A 25,890-nucleotide genomic window follows, 5' to 3' on the forward strand; every position below is an offset into this window, starting at 1 on the left:
GATGGTCTTGTCGCATTCATACTTGGTCAGAATAATAAGATAATCTGGGTTTTTCTTTTGGAACGATGTGGTTCTTATTCGGAGAGCAAATGAAGATCTCTTCGAGTAATAGTTCCCATCTGTCATGTGCAACTCGATTTGCCAAAAAGATATCCTGCTGCAGCAAGGCTGTGTACGACTGGAAGCTCAGCTGTCCTGTGTGACGGACGTGTAGATATCGGGAGTCTTCCCCTCAAGTTTTGGAAGACTACTGTATTCTTCTAGTCACTTTCTCTCTGACAAAAAAGGTAGAGCACAATGTTGCCAACTGTATCGCTCCAAGCCCTTCCAACCCAGCAAAGCAATACTAGTAGTTCATCAATTGCATCAAGGTCTCAGGCAGTTCCCCAAACACCACCCTCACATTTGAGTGGCCAAGCCCAGGTTCAATTGCAAGTTGCGGTAGGACATCAAAACCCACAAAGCCAGCAACATGCTGCATTTAGCAATCAAATCAATCAAGCTGGCCATTTTACTAGCAACAACAACAGCACACTTTTTTCCCAATCGTCGAGTATAAGTCTCCTGAAACGATTCGTCAAGAATTTCACAACCTGGGATAAAGGAACAATCATTGCTGGAGTCGCGATTGTAGTCAGTACTATTATATCATACTTCGCTTTAAAGTTAGCAATTTGGACGGCAACTAAAGATTATATCGAATATTGTCAAGGAGAAGAGGTACGTTTTTTCGGGCCCGTGAATAAGTTTTACTGCTGCTTTCGATCACTGACTTGAGTTAAATTGAAAGCCAATTCAGGAAACGAGCGTTCAATGTCGAAAAGCAGCCGCCCAAAGTCTGCCCCCGCCTCCTTTCTATCAATATACCGGTACTGTCCTCCGTCGGACATGGACCGGGAGAATAATTGGAGCTACCGAGTCAAAAACGCAAAATGATTATTATATTTGGGGATATGCTCTCATAGCATATACAATGTTTAATTTTGCATGGACTTTCTGGTCTTCAAGACGCTTGGAATCCTCAAGAGCTTCGGGGTTGCCTAGTGAAGATGACATGGAACAACAGCTCCAACAGTTCCAACAGCTTGATGGATATATCACAGATCCTGATGTTGCTTGCACTATCGAATTTTCAAACCCTTTGAGACCCTCATCCATAGAAGATTCGGATTTCCTGGTACCAATTGACATGGTACAACAGCCGCAACAGCTCGGTAGTCTCAGTACCGATCCATGGCCTATGAACTTAGCTGGAGAAGATAGATTCGCTGTTGCTTCTGAAGGGAGTCTAAGCTTTGGATCAGGCACGGCTAGTGGCATGAATCAAGACAATGCCCGGCCGGGCAAGCTGCGTCAAAGGATGGGAAAGAAAGCGATTGAAAAATTGAGAAGTGGCGTAACAGAAGGCTAATGCTTGAGCAGCAAGAGCGGGATGCTTAAACAAGGCAGTTGAAAACTGAAAACTTGGCAACCCCTGGAAATGAACAGTAGTAGAATGGTAGTTTTCCTTTCCATCATAAGGTCTGTATTTTGGGGTCGGCGTATATGGATTTTGTATAGCAGCAGAATGACAAGGATAATGACGCTTAAGACGATTCTGGACTATTCAATGATAACCAAGAGCCCTGGGGACGCATAGCTTTTTCATTGTATAGCTGGTGCATTGTATTTATGACAATGCCAAGGTATGATCAATGACTGCATTCCAATCCTAATGACTTTGTATCTAAATGTAGCAAATGCAGCTAGTTTAATGCAAGTCAAACTTGGCTATCAAACTGAGCTCGGTGAAATCGATTGGCACTATTGAGTTATTACTTGGCATCACAATGTGCCTAGGCAATCATTTATACTCGGACAAAACATACAAACTATTCATTCTTTGGGCCCAACTGGGGTTACAATAAATTTCGTGACTCATTGCATTTTCTATATGGATGAATAAATTTCCAACCTACATCAACTCTCGAGCTGCGTCTTCTCAGTCTTCTGAAGAAGTCGACAAGAAGCAAAGAATAGAGATTAATAAAGTACGAGCGGTCACTAAGTAGAATGATTGTGAATCCCTTCCATGAAATAAAATTCACTTGGCGTGTTGTTTTCGTCTTTTCATTGCAATAATACTTCCATATTCACAGAGACTCAAAAGACCGTTCTATGACTCAGCGCCAATTTTATTCATCTCAAAGTATTATTTGATGGTTCACGAAATATTTATGAATCTCCCGATGAGTCGACAACGACGAACTTTGAATTTCTCAGATTTTACATCGTGAATACCAGTAAAACCAATGGTTTTACCGGCGTCAAAGAGCATTCACACTCAAGTCACCCGCCCAGACCCTCCCTCCCTCTTCTCGTGAATCATGTATACACAACATAACCCAGCTATATAAACCTCCATATCTCAGCCAGTTTGTTTATTTTTCCAGCATTGAACAATATCAACAATACATACCATACTGAAAGAAAAACTTTAAGAAACATCACAATGACCACCTACGAAGCCGTACCCAATACAGATGGCCAAATACTGATCCCCGTCGGCAAGAAGCTAGCTGTTGCTCCTCAACATAAATTCCCACGTACTTTACCACCACCACGACGACCACCAGCTAGTGGCGTACCTGCCTCGAAATACAGGGTTCAAGCACGACCACAATCACCACCGACTCATAGTCCTGTCAGAAGATCTGCTATTAGATCTGCTAGTCAACAAGAAGCTTCACGACCTCAGCAGAGCCAAGCCTCAAAAAATAACTTGAGAAAGAGACTCGAACTCCGACAGGCAGCTTCTTCACAATGGACAGCAGTTAATTCTTCAACCGGCGATGCACAGGCTACAAACTCTGACCCCTTGAACCATAGATTTAAAGGTAGCATACCAGAGCCTGTGATTACAAAGGATGAAATCCCGATAAAGACAAACGACCAAGTGAATGCTGATAGAATGAATCTTTCATATATCATGAAAAACCAACTCGATGTCCATACCCTTCGGCCTATTCGAGGAGGAAAAGAGAAGAATGTCATAGACGTAATTGTGTCCCTGGAGAGCGATGAGGATAACTATGAGGACGAAGATAAGGATGAAGAAATGCCACTGGTACACAGGAATGATGTACATACTCGATATCCTTCTTTTCCTACCCATAATCGTCTAAATACTCAAAGTTATCCCAATGCCAAGTATCTTCTAAATAATCCAGACATCACTGCTTCTCTACAGGAATCTGTGCTCAATAGCCCCATGGAATTTGAGGATATTGAACGAGGTAGAAACCTTGAATTTGATGAGAGCGCAGGGGTGGCAAAAATCGCACCGTCTAGGGCCGACTGCAGACTCCCGCACATTTCGACCATTGGCGCAACTCATTCCCAAAGTCACCTCAATATGAAAGCTCCCTCACCATCCACATCACCCCATATCAATCAAAGTAGTACAAACACATCCAAGCTAAACACCCTCGGACATGCGGCTATAACTACACTCGCCTGTCTTAAAAGCACTTTGGATTCGGACAATTTGAACTCCAGCACTACTTATAGCTCAAGTTTATCTCCAAATAAATCATGGCCAAGTAAAGAAAACCTTCAAACTTCCAACCTGAAACGACCATCAACCTTTATTTCCACGCCTATACGAAAGTCCAACCAACTTCCAGAATCCATATCACGAGCCTCACTGCCGTCGACCGGACTTGAACCAGCGACTAAAAGATTACGAATAAGCTCTCTTTTAAATCCCGCATCTTCTCATGTTAGCCCTGCTTCGGCGACTCCCCAGAACCAAATAACCAACATCATTCATACCAAAACCCCTATTCATCGTCCGAATAAGCTTGCCAACGATTCCGGCAACGACAAGTTAATAACCCCTCCATCTTCCTCCACCTATCCATCTCCGCCTATATCACCTTCATATGTTCTACCACAACCACCACTATCCTCAACTCCATCCATAAACCCACAATCCCAATTTCACCTCCTCTTCTTCAACAACGAAGCTTACTCACCTCTTCCCCCAGCATCCCCACTATCCCTATCTCTCCCCCGTTCATCCTCCGCACCACTTATACCCACATCCACATCCACATCCCAATCCTATTCTCCATCCCCACCACCACCCTCACCCACTCATCGGCACTCCACCACTCACAAAAACCTCACCTACCGCGCATGGAAACTGCGGCCCTCAAGCTCTCACTCAACACTTACCAACCCCTCTCCATCACACACCCCACAATATCTAATCCTGATCCGGCAGGACGACCACTCAAAAACCCCACACACTCATAATTCCAATTCCTCAAATACTGATACAGCTGAGAATATGGGAAAATGGTGGACTATACTCAATGGAAGAGAGGAGATGGAGGAAATCAGGAAGATATTCGAATGAAGAGGTAATGAGCTATGCGGTTCGTGTATAGCGGGCTTGAATATGATGAAGAGATCATTAGCATTAGAGTACCAATGGAATTTGGGGCTTGAACTCGGAGATCGGTGGGTTTATCTGCATATATTAGGGAATGAGTGGAGTTGCTTGCTGCGTGTAGTAATGCGACCGCATGGATTCACCGCGTATTGCATGGAATTAGTTTAGTATAACTGGACATAATACTAATATTAATTTTCTCATTTATTAATGCAGTATCTCGTACCCTTAGCACATAAAGTGGGTGAAGAGCAATGATACTCAAGTGACCAGCACCAGTTCTAGCCATAACCACAGGTATAAAAGTTATAAGTTTTAATAAAACAGGCATTGATGCTGTATCCCGCTCCATCCACCCAAAGATGAACTGTAAGTGAAAATAGCTAGGCATCAAAACCATACCAATTGTTAACTTCAACCACGACCAAAGCCCCAATAATAGGTATAGAGCTATCATGTGAATCAAAAACTATCCGATCATCCTGGGCTCAAACTTTCCAGAGCCATACAACTACTTCCTTACTCATGCCATCCCGCTATTTCGATACTCTCATCACCGTTGTAATCATACCCCAGTCCTATTTTTCGACCCTGTAGCTTTACAACAACGGATAGCACAGGTATCACCACAAGAAACCCCAAGTGGAAATCCGTTATGGCAAGTTCTTAAGATCTTGGTGAGAAACAGATTAGCAAGCAATAACCAAACAACAAATAGATAGTACAGTGCAAGCTTCAGTCTTACCAAACATCCCTACGTTGTTGAAACTGTTTTCCTTCGAGCGCCCATTTGGCGCATAGTTTTAGCCTCCCTCTGATGCTTGTTTCTTTCAACATCTTACATTTCTCGGCGTCTGAGATATCAAGCGCAGTCGTAAGCCACCAAGGAAACTTCACTGGGTCCCATAAATATTTTGAATCCCGCGGAATAGGCCCATACCGCACCCGATTTCTCTTCAGATCTTCCTCTGTCGAATCCCTCTCCATCGCTAAGTAAAAATTTATAGATACTTTGAAGATGTTCGCGGTAGACATCGTATCAAGATCTTGGACGGTCAAATTATCTGGGATCTGGTTGTCGAGAAAGTCATCTTCGTTCAGATGCGTGGTAATAATCGCCGGAGGGGGAACAGTTTCACGAATTTCAAGGGCTTCCTCTGCGGCAACACCAATATCATACAGCCATTCAACCTTGCCAATTGGATAAAGTTGGTACATTTCATGCTGCACAACCCTAAAACGAGAAACTCCTTCGACGATAATATCGTAACTACCATCATTCCTGGGCATCATAAGGATCAAGTGCACAAGTGTTCCATATTCACGAAACGGAACAGAGCTCAGATTCCCTTGAGGAATTCCACCTGTGTTGGGGAAGACCATGCCAAATAGTTGCTTTTCGCGTTGGAAGGGTAGGAGATTCTCGAGCATTAGCTTATAGCCGGGCTGCCATATGTGAAGTTTCCTCACCTGTGTCGGAAAACAGACAGTACCAATGAAAAACGAGAGATCCGTCCCTTTCGTACCGATTCTGGTCTTATCTTCCGCCTCTTCGCGTCTAATAGCCAATTCTTCCGGGAAGAACCTGTTCAGTAGCTTGTCTAATAATTTGTTCGTCGGTGCCACGTCAGGTGTGCAAGCTGGAGGAACATATAAGATTTGGCGGCATGACGGACAACCTTTCTTTTTGTCTACAACACTTGTGCCATGTATTACATTTTCAAGGTCTAGGAGTTCTTGAAGACATGTGCGGCATGTGCTATGACCGCAGCCTGCTGTGACTGGGTCCAAGAACCAATCTTGGCAAAGTTGACAATTACTAAATGCCGGTTTTATCGACCTTTTCAGGCGAGCCAGTAGATCTGCATCTAGTGATCTACATGTCTCCATCGAATATGAGTATGGCTTGTAAAATGCATCAGAATTGTATGGCAGCTTCCCCATCTTTGCCATGAGATAGGTCGCAGTGATTTTTCCCCCTAAACATGTGCTTCTATTCTCCCTCTGTAAAGACGTCAGAACTTGATTCGCCAGGGGATCAAATTCGTTTAACTTTAATAGCATCCAAGCCAGTTTTGGCACATTCGTATGTCTTGTAGTTTCGGTGTCGAACGCATTGATAACGATTTTCAGATCGGGGTTTGGCGAGGTGTCCCCTCCCGTATGTTCTTCTCTGCAGGTCGGCAAAGGACAGGTGAATCTCCAATCGCGACTTGAATTCACGAACGATAACCTTAAAGTCGTCGATAGTCTCCATAATGATTCTCTTGGTATGCATGTCTTGCATATAGTATTTCCACATGGTAAAGTTACTGGTTCGAGCAATATTTTAGAGCATAGCGGGCACTGCACCAACCTCACGATTTCTCTCCCATCCCAGCCAGTGAATGGATGTAGAGGAGCAATGTGAGGAGATACCTCTTTATGACCGTTGCTTAAGTTTGAGGTTTCTAAAGAGGTTTCTGAAGGGATGTAGTTGAGTAATGTGAGGAGACATCTCGTCATGACCACTGATTTTATTTGTTGCTTTTCAGAAGGTTGTAGAACAGGTTTGTGTCAGGGTATGCTGTGAGAACAAAAGCTGAATGTTTGAAGCTGCAATTGAGATGAGATGAGATGAGATGAACGAACTAAAATGGAATAAGTCGTATGTACTCTGCATGAAACAAACCTCGAGCCTCCCGATTAAATATGTCGAAACTTAAAAATCGAGGAAAGAGTACATATCTAACTCCTCTATATTAAATAAGGAAAGCTCATGGAACTTTGAATATAAATTCACGTTGTCGCCGGTCTTTCCGGGTATAGAGTTCTTGCAAATTCATCGACAAGAAAGCAGTCACGCCAATGTCGCTTCCTTACTTTGGAAGAACGATTTAACGTGAGAAGTGCAAGCTATTGGCCAAATTTCCAGAAAGAATAGTAGTAAGGTAAAGATCTAGTCGCTTGCTATATATTGCAAGGAGTGACGATACTGACAACCTCCAAAAAAAACTTCCTATATGAATTCCAATGATAATTAAACCAAGGAACGCACATCAATGTAAGATTACAAATACTGTGCCACCAAAAAGTCATAATATCTCCAAATATATATTTTACTGAACCCACTCAGGCCCGTTGCATATCTGACTTCCCCTCAACCAATATCTAGCGGGTGGGTCTTCTATGCTTGGAAGTGCTCTCTTATAATCTCTCAAACATCTTTTAGATGCAATCGTGGGATTCAGTACTATAACAAGGCAAGAGTAGAAACACCGTGCTCCATTTACCACCTCTTCATCCCACCCGTTTACCTCCCTTCAGGTCTTTTGTTGCATATCTCATGTAACATTTTGAAAAGCAAGGTGAGAAGTCTTGGACATTCAGTACCTACTTATCATCACAAAGTAACGGTACACGCACAAACCTCATTTTATCTCGTTGACTTCCCACTCAAAACTTTCCGAAGGACTTTTTCTCCGATAATTTCACTCTTGGACTACCATCTTATGTGTGGCATTCCGAAGCATCACTCACGATTTTCTCTTCGGTATGATAATATAGACCATCCCGTCTCTGTTTGGATTCATGGTACTCAATAGCCATGCTTTACCATGCTCTGCTATGGTATATGGTATATCTTCGCGAGATATGAAAGGGGTATTATACAGTACAAATACAAGTACAGTTTCCAATGACGTTAATTCCGCCACATCTATTTCCTGGAGATGGTGCATGACCATTTAATCTCATACCACCCACGCATGCTGATGTCAGGTGTAAATGACCCACGTGGTTCCTTTTCACAATGTCATGTTTCCACTTCCGCCACGGGAACGGCGGGAATACTCGATTGCTCATCTTTTTTCTCATGTTCCATATCCGCATCCTCATTTCCCAGGGGTAGTACTTTTGCGTTCTCGTTTCCTTCGCCAACTTTCGGATCTCCATTCTCTAGAGCATCCTCATCACAAGGGGTAATAAGATCATCCGGTTTAACATCATCCTTGAAAACTTCGTCGATGCTATCCGATTTCTCGATTTTGTCAAAAGTAGCAAGTTTGCTAGCACTAGCGATTCGTAGTGCTCTCCAACATTTACTCGCTTTTGCTTCTATAGCCACGTTTTTTGATTCCTCATCCCGAGCCATATCGATATCCATATCATCCAGGTCGATTTTATTTCTGAAACTCTTGATAGAGGGAACTTGATACCTTTCTGATTTCTTCAGCCTCTCTAAGCCACTTTGTACGTCGGTTTCCGCGAGGAATTTGAGGTCCAGCGACCCCAAAGGATTGGGGCGTAATCGTTTATTAGTTGTAGCTTTGCGAGCTGATGCTTTAGCATCAATATAATCCTGGGGCGAAACGGCTGGCCTAGCAATAGAAGGGCAGTTTTCAACCTTCCAACGAACCCAATTCTTGTCTCTCGAAAGAACCGTCTCTACCATGCGATAGAAGAATGCGCCATCTGCACCTTTCTTCAAATATTCTGCAATGATCTTTTTAGTCTCTAACGACCATTTTGTCTATGAAATGTCAGCTGGTACTCAGAGGAATAGTTTATTTGGGCAAAAAGGTCACTTACATCTTCCTCACTAAGTGTCTGGTCGGCATATGTGACCGATCTGTTAATATTCTCTGGCAAAGCTTTTGAAAGCTTCTCTTTCGCTTTGGTGCTTAATGAAAGAAGGAAATCCATGATTATTAAGATTTGTACTAGTATATGCCTTCTAAATGATAAGTCGCTAATCTAAAGATTCAGGTTAATTTTAGAATATTCTCGTAAGGGTTGGGAGATGGTATACCTCTAATTCAAACAAGTCCCTGCTTGTGAGATACTTCGGGTTGAAAGAGTTTGCTAGGTCATCGTCTCCTTGACTGCGCTTTCTTTTCGTCCCTCTCTTATTATCCTCTGCCGCTCTCGCTGCCGGGCGCCCTACAGTTTCATGCTGGACAGACTTGAATGTAGCTATTGTAGCTTCCAGACCTTTCTTAAACTCAGCAAAATTCTCGGCATTAAACAATCTCTTCGGCTGGCTAAAGCTCTGCTGTAATGACCAAAAGATTGGGTATAACTCATCAGGTTTCATCGGCGGTTCATGTTTTGATGTTGCTACATCCTTGCCGGAACCATTGCTGTCTTCAGACCCTCTCGCCGTGCTCGTTCGTCCATTTGGAGTTGCTTTGGTGTCTGGCGGAGTTGTTTTCAGGTTGCTATCCGAATCCACTTCCATATTTTCTGTGTCTACTGGATTGCGCGGTAGGGCATCGAAGGATGTGACATTTTCAACATGAAATTCGCCGCGCAAATTCACAGAACTCTTGTCACCAAGTGGAAAGCTCTGAAACATGAAAATAAAAACTCGACCACAAAATGCAGTGTCCTCAGCCCTGGAAAGTCGCCGCAGAAGCTCGTTGCAGCTTCTCAAAATTACTAGATTCTTTTGGTTGAAATGTTTTGCCGTGATCTTTTCACGTCGTGACTCGAGGTAGTCAAATATCTTCCGGCATCCAGCAATTGTCTGACTGTCCAGCAATTCTTCAACAAGCCAAAATAAAAGGGCGGGTTCGCATTGCTCGTCGTCAGATAGGATGGAGATGATGTCGAGGAGGTTCCATAATCGTGAAGAGGAAGAATTTTCAATAGATATGGAGGCCTGTAGGTAGTCAGAGTTTGTCTACCGGTCGTACTGGTGCAAGGCTTACCAGTAAATTGTTGAAAGTATCTCGAACAGCGGTTTCGATGATGGCATACTGACTGCGCTTTTTAGATTCTATAGATGCCGCTTCGTTGAATATTCGATCGATTCGCTCGTATGTATTTGCAAGTTCGGTCTTGGTCAATGGCGACTCTATCGTAAGAGCTTCTTTGACCAATTCAGCCTGCTGTAGCATTTCCAATAATAATTGCGCAAAAGCGTCCACCATTGGCAGACCGTGGCCTTCCATGTCGGCAGACATCCCGTACTGAAATTTCGAACTGATAATTCCTCCCGTACTGGCGCAGGTGAATATCCTAATTTGTGGAAATTTCGGTGCTAAAATTAGTTGTCACGAGAAATGAGAAATGGATGAAGGTTATCGCGACGTCAATGTAGATACGGCGGAATTCTGCTTAGTCATCACGTGTGAAAGCACCAAAGCTTCCAAAAATTATATCTGTGATAAGATGTTTACACGCGACTGACGCGCGCAATACAAATTGCCAGTCACCACCACGAGTAAGAACAATGGCTCCGAGGACGAAAGGAAGAGGTCAGGGGAAGGCTGTAGAAGAGGATACGGGAGTATTGCCCTCGGAGGTACCACAGAACGAAAGCTCATTTGCGCAACTTGCCGCAAAGCATTGGTTGAAGCCTTCAAAAAAGTCCGCGAAGGTAAAGGTCAAACCGGACGTGATCAAGGCAGAAATATGGGATGTTTTGGAGCAGGAGAATTTCTCATTCAGGTCTCTTTTGACGCTTGAAAGTCTTCATATCCTTGAGAAGTACATCCATCCATCCAGACTTTGTGGCAGGGGTACATTACTGACCACAATGCTAGTTATCTTTGGCCGGGTTATTCTGAAGATGCTTCAAACTTTCACATCCTTCTGATGGTTCTTATTGTAAATGTAAGGACTAGAGAACATCTACCGACCTGGGGTAAGTGCTATTAAAGAAAGCTGCAATGCGTTATGCTGACTATCATAGACATCTTTGCGGACAATACATCCGATTTCTCAGCCTTATTTCGACGAATCCTGTCTATGACATTGGATACTACTCTTTCTGCCACGATTCGAACTCATCTCCTATCATTTATCATCAGCGCATTTCAGTCCTTAGACAATGGGATAGTTCGGAAAGAGTGCGCACCTTTGGTTTCCATATCTATCTGGCACAACATTTCAAGCGAGAAGAAAAGGGAGAAGATACTTGATCACACTGTACAATTGAAGAAAGCTTGGAGGGCGGCAGCGAAACGATATGACGCCTCTGACGAACCTACGAAAGCCCGACTTCGATTTGAGCGATCTTGGCTCTTGACTCTAATTCTTGATTTTTTCAATCAACTCTATGGAGAGAAAATTAAAACCGGTATGCTGAAACCCTGCTGTCACTATTTTTTTTCCGCACTGACACAATAATTAGAGAATGTGCAGTATTGTGAGAGATTTATAGAGTTTTTATCAGATCTTCAAAGTCAATTACCAACCAGGAGATATGTGAACACACTTTTACAAGATTTGCACGTTTTGCCAACTATCAGACTTTCTCCAGCATTCAATGATGAGGAGAATGGGCTTCTACGAGATTTGTACGCGCTTTTTAAGCATTACACATACTTTGCAATAAATGACCATACAGGTGTTCAGCATAGCCGTACGGAAGCATATGAACGTCATTGCGCAACACTGGCGTCCCTGCAAAGGACTGCACTCAAGCACTTTAAGGAGAAGTTGACTATTCTTGCCTTGTCCAATTATTCGTCCATTGATAAGCGGGTGGAGCTCGAGAGTCATCTAGAATCTCTTACAGATGCTGAGATGACAGAGCTCTGCAACCTTCTTGACTTACGGACTTCTTATCCACCATCTACCAACGTCATAGTAGATCGTAGATTTCTTCTGGAGATTCTTCTATCGACACATGAAAAGCGCAAGACATTCCAAGAGACTGCCCGTGACTTGAGTATTCTTCCAACAGAAAGTACTCTCTTTGAAAGAACCTTGCTTAGGAATGATGGATTTGACGGGTCACAGCCCCTTGCCATTCCAAAGCTGAACCTACAGTATTTGACCGTTGGAGACTTCTTATGGCGGTCATTTATCTTGCATCGATGTGAATCGTTTTATGAGATTAGACGAGATGTCGAGGACACAATAAAGCGTCTCCGACCAGTAGCTAGTAGAACAGGCCACACAAGTTTTGAAGGATTCTCCAGGATGGCACTGCCAGTAACGAAACCTTCGTAAGTGTAGCCTTGTGTTCTCATTTCGACCTCGTTAACCAGTTTGTAGTATACTTGAAGTTGTACCTCCCCTTGTTGGAGATGACAAACCAGCTGTCATCCGAGCCGAGATCACGATTGATGTCAGCCGCATGGCCGAAAACATTCGCCGAGAATGGGATTCGTTACGACCCGACGACGTGATCTTCTTGCTCTCTGTCAAAGCTACGGACGAGTCTTCTATGATCGCGGATGGCGGGGCAACCACTTCGGACGCTCAAAAGTTAGGTTTGAGATATCTCCGAGCTGCCGAAGTCATCCAAGTTCAGGATGACCGAGGGCGCTCATTGATGAATTACAACGGTCAAGTCAACGGCAATGCTCGCGCTGGCTCGCGAAGACTCCAACTGAAACTTGACGCAGCTATGTATAAAGAGGACAAAGATCGTGTGGACAGAGGCAAGCCTGACATCTATGAAACTATCAACGTTGCCGTTCGCAGGAGAGGACGTGAAAATAATTTCAAACCTATTCTCGAATCAATTAGGAGTCTGACTTTATCTGATGTCCCACTGGCTCCTTGGCTTCACGAGGTCTTTCTAGGCTATGGTGATCCTACGGGTGCCAATTATACTAGACTATCAAATCAACTCAAAAAGGTTGACTATCGGGACACATTTCTTGACTGGCAACATCTTATTGAAAGCTTGCCAGGTAGGACTATCCAGCCAAATGACGATGTTACAGGTAGCTTTGGACCACCCTACGTGTTGCAGACGGTGGCGAAAGCCGCCGAGCCACCAGCAAGACCAACGAAAAAGAGACGCAGGGAAGCAGAACCCACGCCAAACGAAGAGCCGCAAGCCATTCAAGTCTCTTCTTATAAACCTCCAAGTACGGGACCATATCCTATGGATGCTCCTAAGTTGAACCAAGTTCGTTTTACCCCTGCTCAAGTTGAAGCCATCATCTCCGGCACGCAACCCGGACTTACCGTTATTGTTGGTCCTCCAGGAACTGGAAAGACGGACGTCGCAACTCAGATCATTAACAACCTATATCACAACTTCCCAAACCAGCGCACTCTTCTTATTGCCCATAGTAATCAAGCTCTTAATCAATTGTTCCAGAAAATTGTTGCTCTTGATATTGATGAACGACATCTTTTACGACTAGGGCATGGCGAGGAGGAACTAGACACCGAAACGAACTTCAGCAAGCATGGGCGTGTCGAGTCTTTTCTTGAAAACAGAGATGGATATCTCAGAGAGGTCGATCGCCTTGCTGCCAATTTCGGTGCTCCCGGAGCACATGGAAGCTCGGCTGAGACTGCCGGTTACTTCAACTCGGTCTACGTTGAGCCGGCATGGACAAGATTCCAGGAAGTCATGAAAGACCCGGAGTCAACGACAGAGTCGATCATTTCTGCATTCCCCTTTCACTACTACTTTTCGAATGCCCCTCAACCTCTTTTCCCTCCTGGTGCTGATAAAGATGCCGCGATTGATGTAGCTACGGGGTGTTATCACCATATTACTAAGATATTCACTGAGCTTGAAGATGTTCGACCTTTTGAGATACTGCGACGTGATCGAGACAAGGCAAACTATCTTCTCACCAACGAGGCTCGAATCATTGCAATGACCTCTACGCATGCAGCCATGAGACGACGTGAAATATCGTCACTTGGCTTCCACTATGACAATGTTGTTATGGAGGAAGCGGCTCAGATTACTGAAATTGAAAACTTCATCCCAATGGCGTTGCAAAAGCCGAAGAGTGGTGGGACGCCTCTTCAACGTGTAGTTTTGTGTGGTGACCATTTCCAGAACTCTCCAGTCATTCAAAATCTTGCGTTCCGTCATTACGCAAATCTCGAACAATCCCTTTTCTCACGCCTAGTTCGCTTAGGTGTCCCAACTATTAATCTCGATCAACAGGGTCGTGCTCGTCCGTCCATTGCATCCCTCTACTCTTGGCGATATCAAAATCTTGGTAATTTGCCAACTGTATCAACCACATCCGAATATCAAACCGCAAACGCTGGTTTCAAATATGATTACCAGTTTATTCAAGTGCCTGACTACAAAGGTAAGGGTGAAATGGAGCCAACTCCTCATTTCATCCAGAATTTAGGAGAAGCAGAATATGCAGTTGCTATCTACCAATATATGCGCCTACTCGGATATCCCGCTTCTAAAATCAGCATATTATCCACATATGCTGGTCAACGTGCATTAATTAAAGATGTCCTGTCCCATCGATGTGCCAAGAATCCTCTATTTGGTCTCCCAAAAATAGTCACAACAGTTGATAAATATCAAGGAGAACAAAATGATTGTAAGTTTTGTCAGGGTTATTTCTTTACCAATAGATCACTAACAAAACTTTAGACGTTGTTCTTTCTCTCACTCGTACATCACGCGTCGGCTATCTTCGTGACGTCAGACGTCTTACTGTGGCACTATCTCGCGCTCGTCTCGGCCTCTACATTTTAGGGCGACGGGAGGTCTTCGAATCGTGTTTCGAGCTCAAACAAGCCTTTGATATCTTATTATCGAGGCCTGATAAGTTGATGCTGAGTACTGGGGAAATGTGGCCAAGTCAGAGGATATTGGCGGATGAGGAGAGTTTAGATTCAGTGCCCGGCGAAGCTGTCATGGAGGGTGTGGAACATTTGGGTCAATATGTTTTCGAAATGACTAATTCTAAGATAAGACAATTGAGAGAGGAGAGAGGTTTGCCGGAAGTTGGAGCAGAGATTTTAGCTATCGAGGAGAGAAAGGTGGTTGGAGATGCTGATGAGGATGTAGACCAGTTCGAGGGTTTAGAGGAAGATGATGAGATTCTTGAAGGCGAGGAAGAACTGGATGTGGTGGATTGATAACACACAGAAATGGAATTTGGAAGATGGAGTAATCACCGACAGATGCATGGATAGAGCTGAGTTATGATGATTCATGAACAATATCTGCGGAATTGTATTGTATGTACCCGAATACGGGGGAATAGCGTACAGATAATGAACAAACAAAAGAATGATACCAAACATATAAACATAATTTTTTTTCTTTACCATCTGAGCCTAAAGTGCATGTTCTCGCTGATGTTGAATTGTCTATCTCCTTTCATGCTCGGTTACGGTGCGTGTTGTAGCACCATATCTCACATTGATATCGAAACAGCTATATTCTTCAATGTCTATTGATCCAAAAAAAAAAAAAAAAAAAAAAACCTGCTGCTGCTGCATACTTTTCTACTTCACTTGTTTGTAACGGACTGATGCCTGTGATGTAGGTGATTCCTCTATAACTACTGCAGGATTAAGAATGAGATGAGGTTGTTTAGTACGCTAACTTTGGTCAAATGGTGCGGAATTTCTGAAATAATCTCCGGGAGCTTGTGGTGGTGGTGGCGGTTTGAACTTTGAGTTGAAGTGAGTTATTGCTTGGCTTGCTGGGTTTTGTAAGGTCTTGTGGTTTGTGGTTGTGATTGTGATTGTGATTGTGATTATGTTTTGATGTTTAGACTGAGTTGAGATGGATCACCAGATATTGTGAAGTATAATTATTAAATACTTGGAATCAACGCGGGAGAAAGTTACAATGATGGACTCCGGTGAGAATATATTTCTACTTGAAGTTTTGATTTATTTCAATTTGTCATTGATATTTTCGCTTTGGGGATAGATATACTCGGTAACTAGATACTTGGATACTTTTCATGTAGGATGCTGTCAGATTACTTCATAACAATGGCAAGGTTGTGTTTATGTTTAGTATTATTTCCTATTCCCTATAGTTTTTATGATGAGAATGCTAAATACATTTCAAATCATACGCACAAAAGACATCAGAGGTATCTATTCTTCATGGTTGAAAAGTGGATAGCTTGGAAGGTCTTCGACATCCTTCCCGTATGTTGGTTTGTTAGAGATTTCTATTAAAATTGTATATCGCAGAGGTAGGGAAGAGATGTGATAATAAGGACATAAATAATAGATCCGTGATAGAAAATAAAACAAAAGTGTTGTGTTTTGGCAGCCGGAGGCAGTGGATAGGATATGCATGATATGCAGTGATCTCGGTAAGGCATAGTATGTTGGAGGAGGGTGAGAAGGGATGAGATGGGATGGGATCAGGATCAGGATTTCTATGCGGATTTCAGGTGATGTGATTTAAGGCAGATTTTAAGGTCATGATTCAGATAGAGAGATCGTTGAATTTGAAGAAGGGTATATTTATCAGGAGTTCAGGGGCTTTATTGTGTAGATTTATAATGCATATATAATCTCAAAATTCTTTTCATGAGAGTACCATGCTGTCTCAAGCGGAATGTCTTGAAAGAAATTGATTGATGAGACGACGATGGCATTTTGTATCCAGTAAACTTTCATGACCTAGTTATCTTCTCACTGCTACTATCTTGCAACAAACCAATATTTTAATATTCTGGATTCCGTAGCTTGCGATTCAACAAATTAGCAGATATATATCCAAACCACCATATTTTCAATCCGCATGTACAAGTCACGTTCTCATCTTCCTACTCGGCCCTACTAACCCATTTGCTCAGCACATACATTCATCATCCACCATCTGAGATCTAGAGCAGCCGAAATCGACTGCTCTCGATCAGTCACTACATTAACTAAAAATCCCACAGTAGCATATCATGACTCGTGTTTGAGTTCGAAAAGTTCAATTACCGACGGATAAGCGGTCATTAGATACCGCCAGAGCCTACGTCTGTATTAGCTTCGATCTACAACTTAAGCTTAAGTTCGAACCCCATCATCGGACTAACATCACATACTCCCCGCAGTAATGCCTATACATTTAATTGTAGAGCACGGCTAATCTCGTGTGTTCTACCTAGAGCACCATCAATGATATCTCCAGGTATGCGGAGTCGTATTGTCGACACCATGATATCACTAGGTCTTTTTTCTCCACTGACCCGTGCACGAGACAATGAAGAGGTTTACAAAGGCGCATATCTCATTTCTAGAAGACGATACAATGGTGATAAATGTGGAGATGCTAGAGCCGCGATGTCACGATGTTTTGTGGAAGGCCTGTCAATAACGACTGCGCTAAGCGCTAATTCACTATTGACCTAGCTTATTCGTTCCTGAATGACAAGTAACGAACGGGCCGGTTGCGAGTTTTTTTTCGGACCGTGATCCTGTCTTTTGTACTAAAGGATGGGGTTTTTGTGATGGTGATCCTATATGTTAATCTTGAAACTATATCAAGCACGTAATTGACCGAGATTCTAGGAAAGTAAAATGGATTGGTCGTTCGCGTGATTGCAAACCGGGTAGAAGGATGTTTTAGATGCACATAGAATTTGTACCCATCTGTTGGGGACGGCTGTTGGTGTTTGCTACTAAGTAAAAAAATGCAATTTATTATGTATGTTCATCAATAAATACTATGGAGACACTGCCTTCTAAATTGACGTTGTTGAAGTGGGGAAAATGACATTCAAAGGATAAATAGCCACATCAGACATGAAATTCTTTTCTAATTCTGGGTAATGGATAGAAACATCATGATGAAACTAGACATCTTTCGAAATCTCCATGTTATTTGTTCTTACATCTCAGCTACTTGTCGCGTGGTTGTGCGTATTTTGTTGAATGTAGATAATCCCGTGACACACGACGCTGTAGCTAGGGGGCGGGAGGCGAGACTAGACACTCCCGGTTCAACGATATGCCATAGCTCTTCTGGTCTTCCAAGTGTACACGAGTACTTGATCTCATGACAAATGGCTGGTACCGAACTCATGCACCCCAGTTTTACAAAAAATAGTATCGTATGCAAAGTGATGAGGCTCACATCTCAATCTGGCAGAATGTTCACTGAACAAGTGGATCTTGAGATCAAAAAATGCTTCGGCTGAATTCAAGCTCGGCTACATGGGGAATTCTTTTGGTTCCCTCTCATGGGATGAATATAACCGGTAATCCCGAAGGAAGAATCATTCCGAGCCATATGGTTCATAAAATGAGGTAAATCCCAACAGACCAGTAGTTTAATGATAGCAACCTGTGAGGCTAATCCGTATTGAAATCCTCAAACTGATGATCATAAGGGTCTACGACAACTTTCTTGATGGAGATATTCCCAAGATAACCAGAATTCTGGAATGGGTCTAAAACCAGGTACATATGTGCTTGTAATGTTGGAAATAAATTGCAATGTAATAAACTGTGTCATGCATGATTTGCATGTAATATAAAATATATGACATATTAATCGCCGACAACTGCCGGTATTCCCTTGATATGGAATTTTGAAGTCCATGTATCGAATTCTGAAGTAGAAAGTATATAGTACCTACTATCGGAAAGTCCATTAACCACACACAAGGTATATTGTGAAAATCCGGGGACACAGCCACTTCCCGTCTTGCTTGCACATATATGCGGTGGGATGGTAGAAATGGTGATACCTCCTTGGTGTATGCGATGAGTGGGAAAACTCGGGATATTTCTTCTCGTGCTGGTTCTCGTGGAGAGCTGCAGGTTGAAGTGTGTGAAGATAATGATGTGAATGGTCGCCGTTCTGTGAAGATGCGGTCTTCCTACGGGAGAACACTGCATGGTAGCTATCAGCAAGACGAGAGGTAAATCCGTCCAGTAATGGTTGTCGAAGGTTCAGAACTTGAGAGAATCCAGCGTGGTACTTCGTTGTGGCGCCCGTGCTGATCGACACAGCAAGCCTTGGTACAGGGATTTTTATGACCCCCATCACCTTAAGATGAGCACATGCAGGGGGCATGGATTGTTGGACGTGATATGGTTGGGGCCTGCACCCCTCAATCTCTCGGATAAACTGGCGGATAATGAGGGAAGCTCGTCAGCAGCCTGAAATTGTGAAGTGTTCACAACAAAAACACCATAACATGAAAGCTATTTGGAACGTATGACGACTATCTAACCTAGCCAACGTCCCACAAGTCCGGAGTAGACGCATCGTGATGAGTCCACGACCACGTACAACACGATGTGACAATGTTTTTTTGCAAGCATTCGTGTGGTGATGTTTGGTTCACAACATAATCAACATTCTTCTGCGGGTATTTATTTCTGGGCATTGTTTGAGGATGTGAAAAGTGGTGGTGATGACTCGTCATGTTTTCCATGTAGAAACTGTAGAAAATTCGAGGTTTCTGATACCTATTGAACCAGTCAAAGGCATATTGAGTGGAGAATGTATCGGAGAATATTTTAATCTGAAGCATAAGCGCCATCTAGCTTAGTAGACTTATAAAACCAGATGTATCCTTGATGGCAGGCGTATTCTTGTGCCGCTGTGTTTCCTCAACGTTCCTGGTGTTAGACCCCGGAGTGAGGAATTCGCTCGGTAATTCTCAAGAAAAAGATTCTACGACTGTAAGCGATGTGGTTCTAGCTTTCTCGGTCTCGGTCCCGGTCTCTTGCGAAATTACGTATCCGAACTCTTGATGAGAAGATTGAAAGATCCATGGAAGGACTTTTCTTAGTCTTAGACGCCTTACTGAAGCTTGGTAGTATGCGGACACGGCGCCGAGAGCTTGATTTGGGTAAGAGAAATCGTGATGATTACAAAACATATAAAATTAGACAACAATGGGGACAATGAATTTTGAAATGGGAATGACAATCGGCGAGTAGTGACAGGCGTACCAAACACAATCACTTGCGTAAGGGTTGGCCCGCCGCCTCGAAAAAAAATGCAAGACCGTGCTCGGAAGGAGACCTTGGAGACTTGGATCACGGTTGAGATTTGGGGGCGATTGAAGTAAGCTATGTGGTCCATGGTGGCTGGAACCTTGGAGAACATCATGGCTGGATATTTGTACCTAGTTCAAGTTCAGCTGAGGTCTATGTACAACATTGAGATGATAGGTACTCGAGTAGACAAGATACCCTACAGAACGTAACACCTTTGTTATTATCATTAGTGATCTCTTAGTTTTAACATCTCGTCGGCAGTGTTATTCAGGGCTCCGCATTTCATAGAGCCTCTCTCGTAGCTGTAGCTCATTAAACATATAGCATAGCCAGGTGATACACCCAGTAACTTACTAAGGTTCCTGTTACCTTTCCTGTGTATGGTGCGGAGATGATAGATGTGATTTGAAGTTTCTTTTCCACGTCAAACTGTGCGGCATCTCGCACTCGTACATTTTTGAAAGTCCACCACCCCACTCATTATTGCTCGGCGTTCGCTGTGAGTTATTCTGAAATGACCAGAATAGGAATCAAATGAGTGGATCATATTCGAAGAGTGTTTCATCATTTTTTTACACCCTTTTTTTTTTCTTCATGATGTTTAATTCTTGTTTGACCTAGTCAGCGGTCGTACCTGCATTTACTCCACCAATCGTTTTGCCTATTTTGGCTCGCAACGGTCTAAATACGGATGTGTCCATAATTCTTTTCTTCTAGCTAAAAAAACCCTAGAAAGCTTAGAAACTTCACTACGGCAGGTACCTGGTGAGAAAAACTAATCCTTCCCCAAATCTCATCTCCCTTCTTTATCAATCACCCCATCTCCTTTTCAGAATCGTGCGGGCGTAAAAGTTAATTCATCCCCATTATCCCCTCGAATCTTAACCCCCCGAAAACCCCCTCGAATCTCTCCTCTCGTAAGCCTTATCCCACGCCCTTGTCGAAAGAACCTCGGATGTCTTTTTTGCTTACCGCATTTTGCAAAGTACGTATTCATTATTGCAGCCAAGCCTTTTAACTTGATCCTGACTCTCTATGAATGACTCCGCTACCACACAATTTTGTACTACCCCTTACCGTGACATTACCAAAAGCCTAAAGGTACCGTACAGTCGGAGTTTTCCCCTCTCACACCCTGCTTGTGGCATAATCTCTCTTTTCTTACACGGCGCGCCTGCAACACCAACACGCTTCGAATTTACACAACCTAAGTAGTCGAAGCTTTTCCGTTTGGTCATCCAATCACCACATGATTTTGATAGCCAAATTGGGCCGGAAGCATTATATTAACCAAAATCTGCTACAACGCAAGGTAGAATGCGTAACGCAAGAATCAAAAAAGGCTACCTCTGGTATCGTCATGTACTGTACATCCTCAGCCCGGTCACAAATCACAACATTTTCGAGATCCCGCCCGCGCTCCGGCAAGATCTAGGTTTTAGGCTTTTAGCTGCCAATGGAGGTTTTTGGGAAGCCCGAAGTACGGCTACCCACAGATACCCCTTCATTCTCTCGCCTCAACAATTGAAATCTCAAGTCAATTGCATCCCTCACAACGAGTAAGAAAAGACCTCATATAAAAAACTTCTACGTTTTTGAACTTTTGGGTGTCGTATCCATGATCAGCTTACGAATCTGCAAGCTTTTAGCGTTGCTCCTAAGGCGTCGTCGTAAATCAAAACATCTCCAACAGCTGTTGTTTTATGATTTGTATCAACCTGAAAAACACAATTTATGCCTTTTAGAACTGACGGCTTAATAATAATACTCATCTTACAAGTTGGCGTAATCGGTGGGGCATCATTTCTAAAAGTAGTACAATAGTCGGCATTTCAAGACACCGCTGAAGAAAATGAACAATAAAAGTTCTAGCTTAGATTTTTCGCATCATGCATTAAGGATAGAAAACAACCTTTCTCAACAACCTTCTTCACTCTTGGTGCTTCGATGATAGGCTCTTGACAGAAGCAGAAGCATCCTGGTATCAGATCGTTGAAAGAGACGGCACAGGGTATTTTAAAATATCCCGGGTGGTTTCCTGCAACAAAATACATATCAACAAAACAACGTGTTGGCAGGTGAAGGCCTAGTTGATTGTGGATACCTTCTGACTGATGGGGACCATCCATGTTTTATACTCCGTAATTCTCTCATTATTGAGTTTTCCATGAATTTGTTTAGTCAACGTGACAATAGTCAGCGAAACATGTCGTGTTCTCGAGATTGTGATATTTTCCCAGAAATGTTCTTGTACCTAACCTACCCGACGTAACACACCGCAGTTCAGGCCTTGACGGGAATGTGCTTCAACAAGTGACCGGACCGTAGGGACGGTACCCGTAAGCAAAAAGGCACGAATAAGTCGCTACGAGAAAATCCTTGAAACGTCTTTGGGGTGTTTATTTTGCTTCTACTATCACATCACATCACATCACTGCCTGCGTTACCTGCGCTTTACTAGCCATACAGAGGAGTACAAACCCCGGAAACAAAAGTAAAAGCACGCTCATCAAGAATCATGCACATCATTACATCTTGTCGATGATGTCCTCGGAATTCCTAGCGAGATTGATAGACCGCGGGATGTGCAGTTGATGCACAGACTTTCGCCAGATGAATCCGGATTTTCTAGGAGGTGCTTTTCCAGCTGCCGAGGTGGATGAGCCCAGAGTAGTTGAGATGCCTGAACAAAAGAACTGTGATGTGAGTCTATAAAATCCACATCGGTGATTGTGATGGATGATGCGATAGATGTGGTGACTTGATACTACTCTGTGGGAGATCTAATCTGATGTTAGTTAGTTGCTTGGTGACCGTCTCAACTCTCATATCTACTCCGTACCTTTCCTCTCTGGGCAATACCGGTAATCTATTTTTGAGGCTATTTCTATTCACATGTCCAAGGCCTTCCTTTCAAACTACCGTGAATTATACGAGTACTGACTATTAAGGTCACCTCCCTCCACTTCCGTAGTGCTCTAGACCTATCAATAGAGGGTGATGCTCCCATGAATAAACTTTAGGAAGTATTTCCTCAACTTGCGAGCTCCTGCATGGTAATACCTTGATAGGGACAAAACTAAAGTGTTTCTCGAATAATAATAGAAGATGTCAAAATGAATGTTCCTAGATGCAACCTTGTTTAATTGTCCAGATTGACGAAAAATGTTAATATATGTCCACCTTAGTCTTGTATTTTCCTTATCCACATTGTTCGAAAGGAAGCGGATGCAGGCTTCCAACAGGTACTATTGATAGTGTTTGCAAGCATCGACCTCGACTACTCTCCGTACCTGAACTAAACTTGGTACCTCGCACGACTCGATACTAAAACATCATTTCCTTCGGGACCTTGAAAATTAATAATGACCGGCATAGCATGAAATACATAATTGAATCCCAGTCATCTTGAAACTCTCTCTTTTTATCTCGCTGAACAAGCTTAACAGAACCCCTAAAGTCTAGTCATCCCGTACAACCTTACCCGCATACCCGCCAATTTTGGAAAATTGGAATGATTCTGACGGACCTCTAGCCTTTCCAGCCCGCCGTTCTACGATTGACCTACTCCGCAGGTTCATAAATGCTAGTTGTACCAGTCAGTAGGTCCTGCACTTCCATGATTAGCAGCTTTTTAGTGGCTTCATTAGCAGGTTTCTTATCATCTAGCTTCCTCCTAGCACAATGGCTATGCTCAATTTTCGCGTCGTCGTCCACCAAAACTCAACGGTAGGCCTAGTTCATGAAATGAACAATGCATTGTTTTATAATTATGCGATTACACATCAAACTTTACACAACACCATACATTCGCTCCCGTCCGGAACTTTCCTACCAAACACAATGGACACACGTCAAAACAAACCTTCGCCTGACTAAACCATCTATGAATTTGTAGCAGATTTCAATCAGTCTTCCTTGTGCCCATAGGAAAGTACGCATAACAATTCAAGGTTTGACGATGATCTCAAAATTACCGAGAACAGTCCCTATTCATCCATCCATCCCATCCTCTTACAGTATCACGTTCTTGTCAACTACATTAGTCTGGATGGTACGGAGGTTAAAACAACCTAGACTTGTACTTTTGGAACTGAAAACATGCGAATTATGCGTTACCTAGATATTTCCTGTTTTGTATTTGACTTTTTTTAACCCTCTTGGTTCTGCGTTAATTTTCATAAGCGGCAGGGTCATCACGTTGTCATGTCACAACTCGCATAACGAGTCCGGGAACCCCCATGTCTTCATAGATCTTCATTGGGTGGCATCTATTAGCGACAACGGTTGTGAGTTGACCCACAGATTCAATGATCCCTCCAACTCTTTCATGCAAAATGGAGACCAATGATCCGCGCAAAAGAGACCCAGCCTCGATCTCTCCGCTCATCCCTTGTCATATCCGTTGTTCTCTCAAGCTCTCCTGTATCAGGCTTAGTTGAGATCGATACAACTCACCACTGTTGCGGAGCCCTGTCTTTATTTTAACCTGTTCCTGTTGGTCCATTTTAATGCTTCATCTCAGTATCGGATGATTGCGCCGGCACCAAATCCCTACACCCCAGTCACACATTCATCCTATCCAACGTTCTGCACAGTCTCGATAGAGTGCTATCCAGTATTTCGCTGCAGCTTCATTTCCATTTGTCAATCCTCTTGAGAGCCACAGGGGCTTCACACACCAAATATTTTCATTGAATCGCTTCACTTTATGTTGTTATCATTTATTTTTTGTCTATCTGTCTGTGGCTGACCTTAAATGTCCTCGTGCATTAAAAAACATCCCCCTCCAACCTGCCTTCTTCACCCACTTTAGCTTGTGCAACTGCCCTTTAAAAATCTCATCCCAAGTCCGGTTCTCCCAAGCAAAATCCTAGACGCAACCGTGCAAGCCCTGTATCAAGTCGAGGTGGGTATTTTTGACACTACTCCGCTCCGCCTGCATACTAGACTCTTGTCATCGGTACAATTTACTTCAGCGGCATTCTGCTGCAACGGCAGGGACTTCCTGTGAATTGAGAGAGCCAGGGGTGATAGGGCGCTTCTCGGGTCCAGTGTCCTCCTTGCTGTGGTGATCATAATCAGGGAGTTTATATATCAAAGGCCTTCAATCTTGGAGTACATTACCCGACGCTTGTCGATCGAACGTGAAAAGAAAGACAACCGACCCCCTTCAACTTCATTCCCGTTAACTTCTTAATACGGACTTAGCACGTCATTAAAACAAGAAGCAATTTATATTTCATTTGGACGACGCAGGACACTCGCCACATCCGTTCGTTGAGACCAACTTATCCTGGACCCAGGACGCTGCATCTTCTCTTCTCCACGACAGCGCTGTTGAATACCGACTCGTCAAATTTAAAAAATCTTCTGGAAGGTATACGCGTTCGGCTTGTCCAGAACATTCAAATCCTTTCATTTCTATCTCCAGGACTGGTCCATTACACCAATGAACCTTATTTAGCAGATCTTGATCAAGACCCCGAGAATTAATTTATTCATCGATCAATAGCTACAGGATCAAGCTTTACAAATTCTTCCGATTTCCCCAACATCGTCATTGAGCAAGCAGGACTAGGATTCACACTAGACTCAACAACTACTCTGTCTTCGATAGACCTTATGTTCTTTTCTGGTCAGTGATCAGCCATTGTCTATAGCGGCCCTCACACTCGTTCATTTCACGGCTACTTTTTTACTGCGACAACACGATACACATATTCCTTTCTCGAATCAAGGGCTCTTGAAGAACCCTCAAAGCAACTTCTGGACCAAATTAACGGTCACGTAAAAGATACTTTCAATGC

The 25,890-nt window shown here is 43.2% G+C and overlaps 10 protein-coding genes across 10 annotated transcripts; 4 read left to right on the forward strand and 6 right to left on the reverse strand.

Annotated features, from left to right (window-relative positions):
• Positions 1-297: 297 nt before the first annotated feature.
• On the forward strand, positions 298-1,411 carry SS1G_00659 (predicted protein; the record flags this gene model as incomplete). Its single annotated transcript, XM_001598520.1, has 2 exons — positions 298-720; positions 791-1,411. 2 exons carry the CDS (start codon positions 298-300, stop codon positions 1,409-1,411), a joined length of 1,044 nt encoding a protein of 347 aa, XP_001598570.1.
• A 1,080-nt stretch (positions 1,412-2,491) lies between these two features.
• On the forward strand, positions 2,492-4,402 carry SS1G_00660 (predicted protein; the record flags this gene model as incomplete). Its single annotated transcript, XM_001598521.1, has 1 exon — positions 2,492-4,402. The coding sequence occupies one exon, from the start codon at positions 2,492-2,494 to the stop codon at positions 4,400-4,402; it is 1,911 nt and encodes a 636-aa protein (XP_001598571.1).
• A 777-nt stretch (positions 4,403-5,179) lies between these two features.
• SS1G_00661 (hypothetical protein) lies at positions 5,180-5,728 on the reverse strand (the record flags this gene model as incomplete). Its single annotated transcript, XM_001598522.1, has 1 exon — positions 5,180-5,728. One exon carries the CDS (start codon positions 5,726-5,728, stop codon positions 5,180-5,182), a length of 549 nt encoding a protein of 182 aa, XP_001598572.1.
• Positions 5,729-6,476: 748 nt separating this feature from the next.
• SS1G_00662 (hypothetical protein) lies at positions 6,477-6,740 on the reverse strand (the record flags this gene model as incomplete). Its single annotated transcript, XM_001598523.1, has 1 exon — positions 6,477-6,740. The coding sequence occupies one exon, from the start codon at positions 6,738-6,740 to the stop codon at positions 6,477-6,479; it is 264 nt and encodes an 87-aa protein (XP_001598573.1).
• Positions 6,741-7,216: 476 nt separating this feature from the next.
• SS1G_00663 (predicted protein) lies at positions 7,217-8,026 on the reverse strand (the record flags this gene model as incomplete). The annotated part of the gene is made up of 2 exons (XM_001598524.1): positions 7,217-7,333; positions 7,958-8,026. 2 exons carry the CDS (start codon positions 8,024-8,026, stop codon positions 7,217-7,219), a joined length of 186 nt encoding a protein of 61 aa, XP_001598574.1.
• Positions 8,027-8,231: 205 nt separating this feature from the next.
• Positions 8,232-10,371, reverse strand: SS1G_00664 (hypothetical protein; the record flags this gene model as incomplete). The annotated part of the gene is made up of 4 exons (XM_001598525.1): positions 8,232-8,948; positions 9,008-9,172; positions 9,228-10,079; positions 10,129-10,371. 4 exons carry the CDS (start codon positions 10,369-10,371, stop codon positions 8,232-8,234), a joined length of 1,977 nt encoding a protein of 658 aa, XP_001598575.1.
• A 281-nt stretch (positions 10,372-10,652) lies between these two features.
• Positions 10,653-15,238, forward strand: SS1G_00665 (hypothetical protein; the record flags this gene model as incomplete). The annotated part of the gene is made up of 6 exons (XM_001598526.1): positions 10,653-10,909; positions 10,966-11,066; positions 11,115-11,501; positions 11,556-12,195; positions 12,425-14,694; positions 14,748-15,238. The coding sequence occupies 6 exons, from the start codon at positions 10,653-10,655 to the stop codon at positions 15,236-15,238; spliced, it is 4,146 nt and encodes a 1,381-aa protein (XP_001598576.1).
• A 3,180-nt stretch (positions 15,239-18,418) lies between these two features.
• SS1G_00666 (predicted protein) lies at positions 18,419-18,967 on the reverse strand (the record flags this gene model as incomplete). Its single annotated transcript, XM_001598527.1, has 2 exons — positions 18,419-18,516; positions 18,706-18,967. The coding sequence occupies 2 exons, from the start codon at positions 18,965-18,967 to the stop codon at positions 18,419-18,421; spliced, it is 360 nt and encodes a 119-aa protein (XP_001598577.1).
• Positions 18,968-19,654: 687 nt separating this feature from the next.
• Positions 19,655-19,988, forward strand: SS1G_00667 (predicted protein; the record flags this gene model as incomplete). The annotated part of the gene is made up of 2 exons (XM_001598528.1): positions 19,655-19,699; positions 19,779-19,988. The coding sequence occupies 2 exons, from the start codon at positions 19,655-19,657 to the stop codon at positions 19,986-19,988; spliced, it is 255 nt and encodes an 84-aa protein (XP_001598578.1).
• Positions 19,989-23,644: 3,656 nt separating this feature from the next.
• Positions 23,645-24,587, reverse strand: SS1G_00668 (predicted protein; the record flags this gene model as incomplete). Its single annotated transcript, XM_001598529.1, has 3 exons — positions 23,645-23,666; positions 23,946-23,964; positions 24,539-24,587. The coding sequence occupies 3 exons, from the start codon at positions 24,585-24,587 to the stop codon at positions 23,645-23,647; spliced, it is 90 nt and encodes a 29-aa protein (XP_001598579.1).
• Between the last annotated feature and the right edge of the window lie 1,303 nt (positions 24,588-25,890).

The sequence above is a fragment of the Sclerotinia sclerotiorum genome, genomic scaffold (assembly GCF_000146945.2).
Source record: "Sclerotinia sclerotiorum 1980 UF-70 scaffold_1 genomic scaffold, whole genome shotgun sequence".
NCBI lineage: Eukaryota > Fungi > Ascomycota > Leotiomycetes > Helotiales > Sclerotiniaceae > Sclerotinia > Sclerotinia sclerotiorum.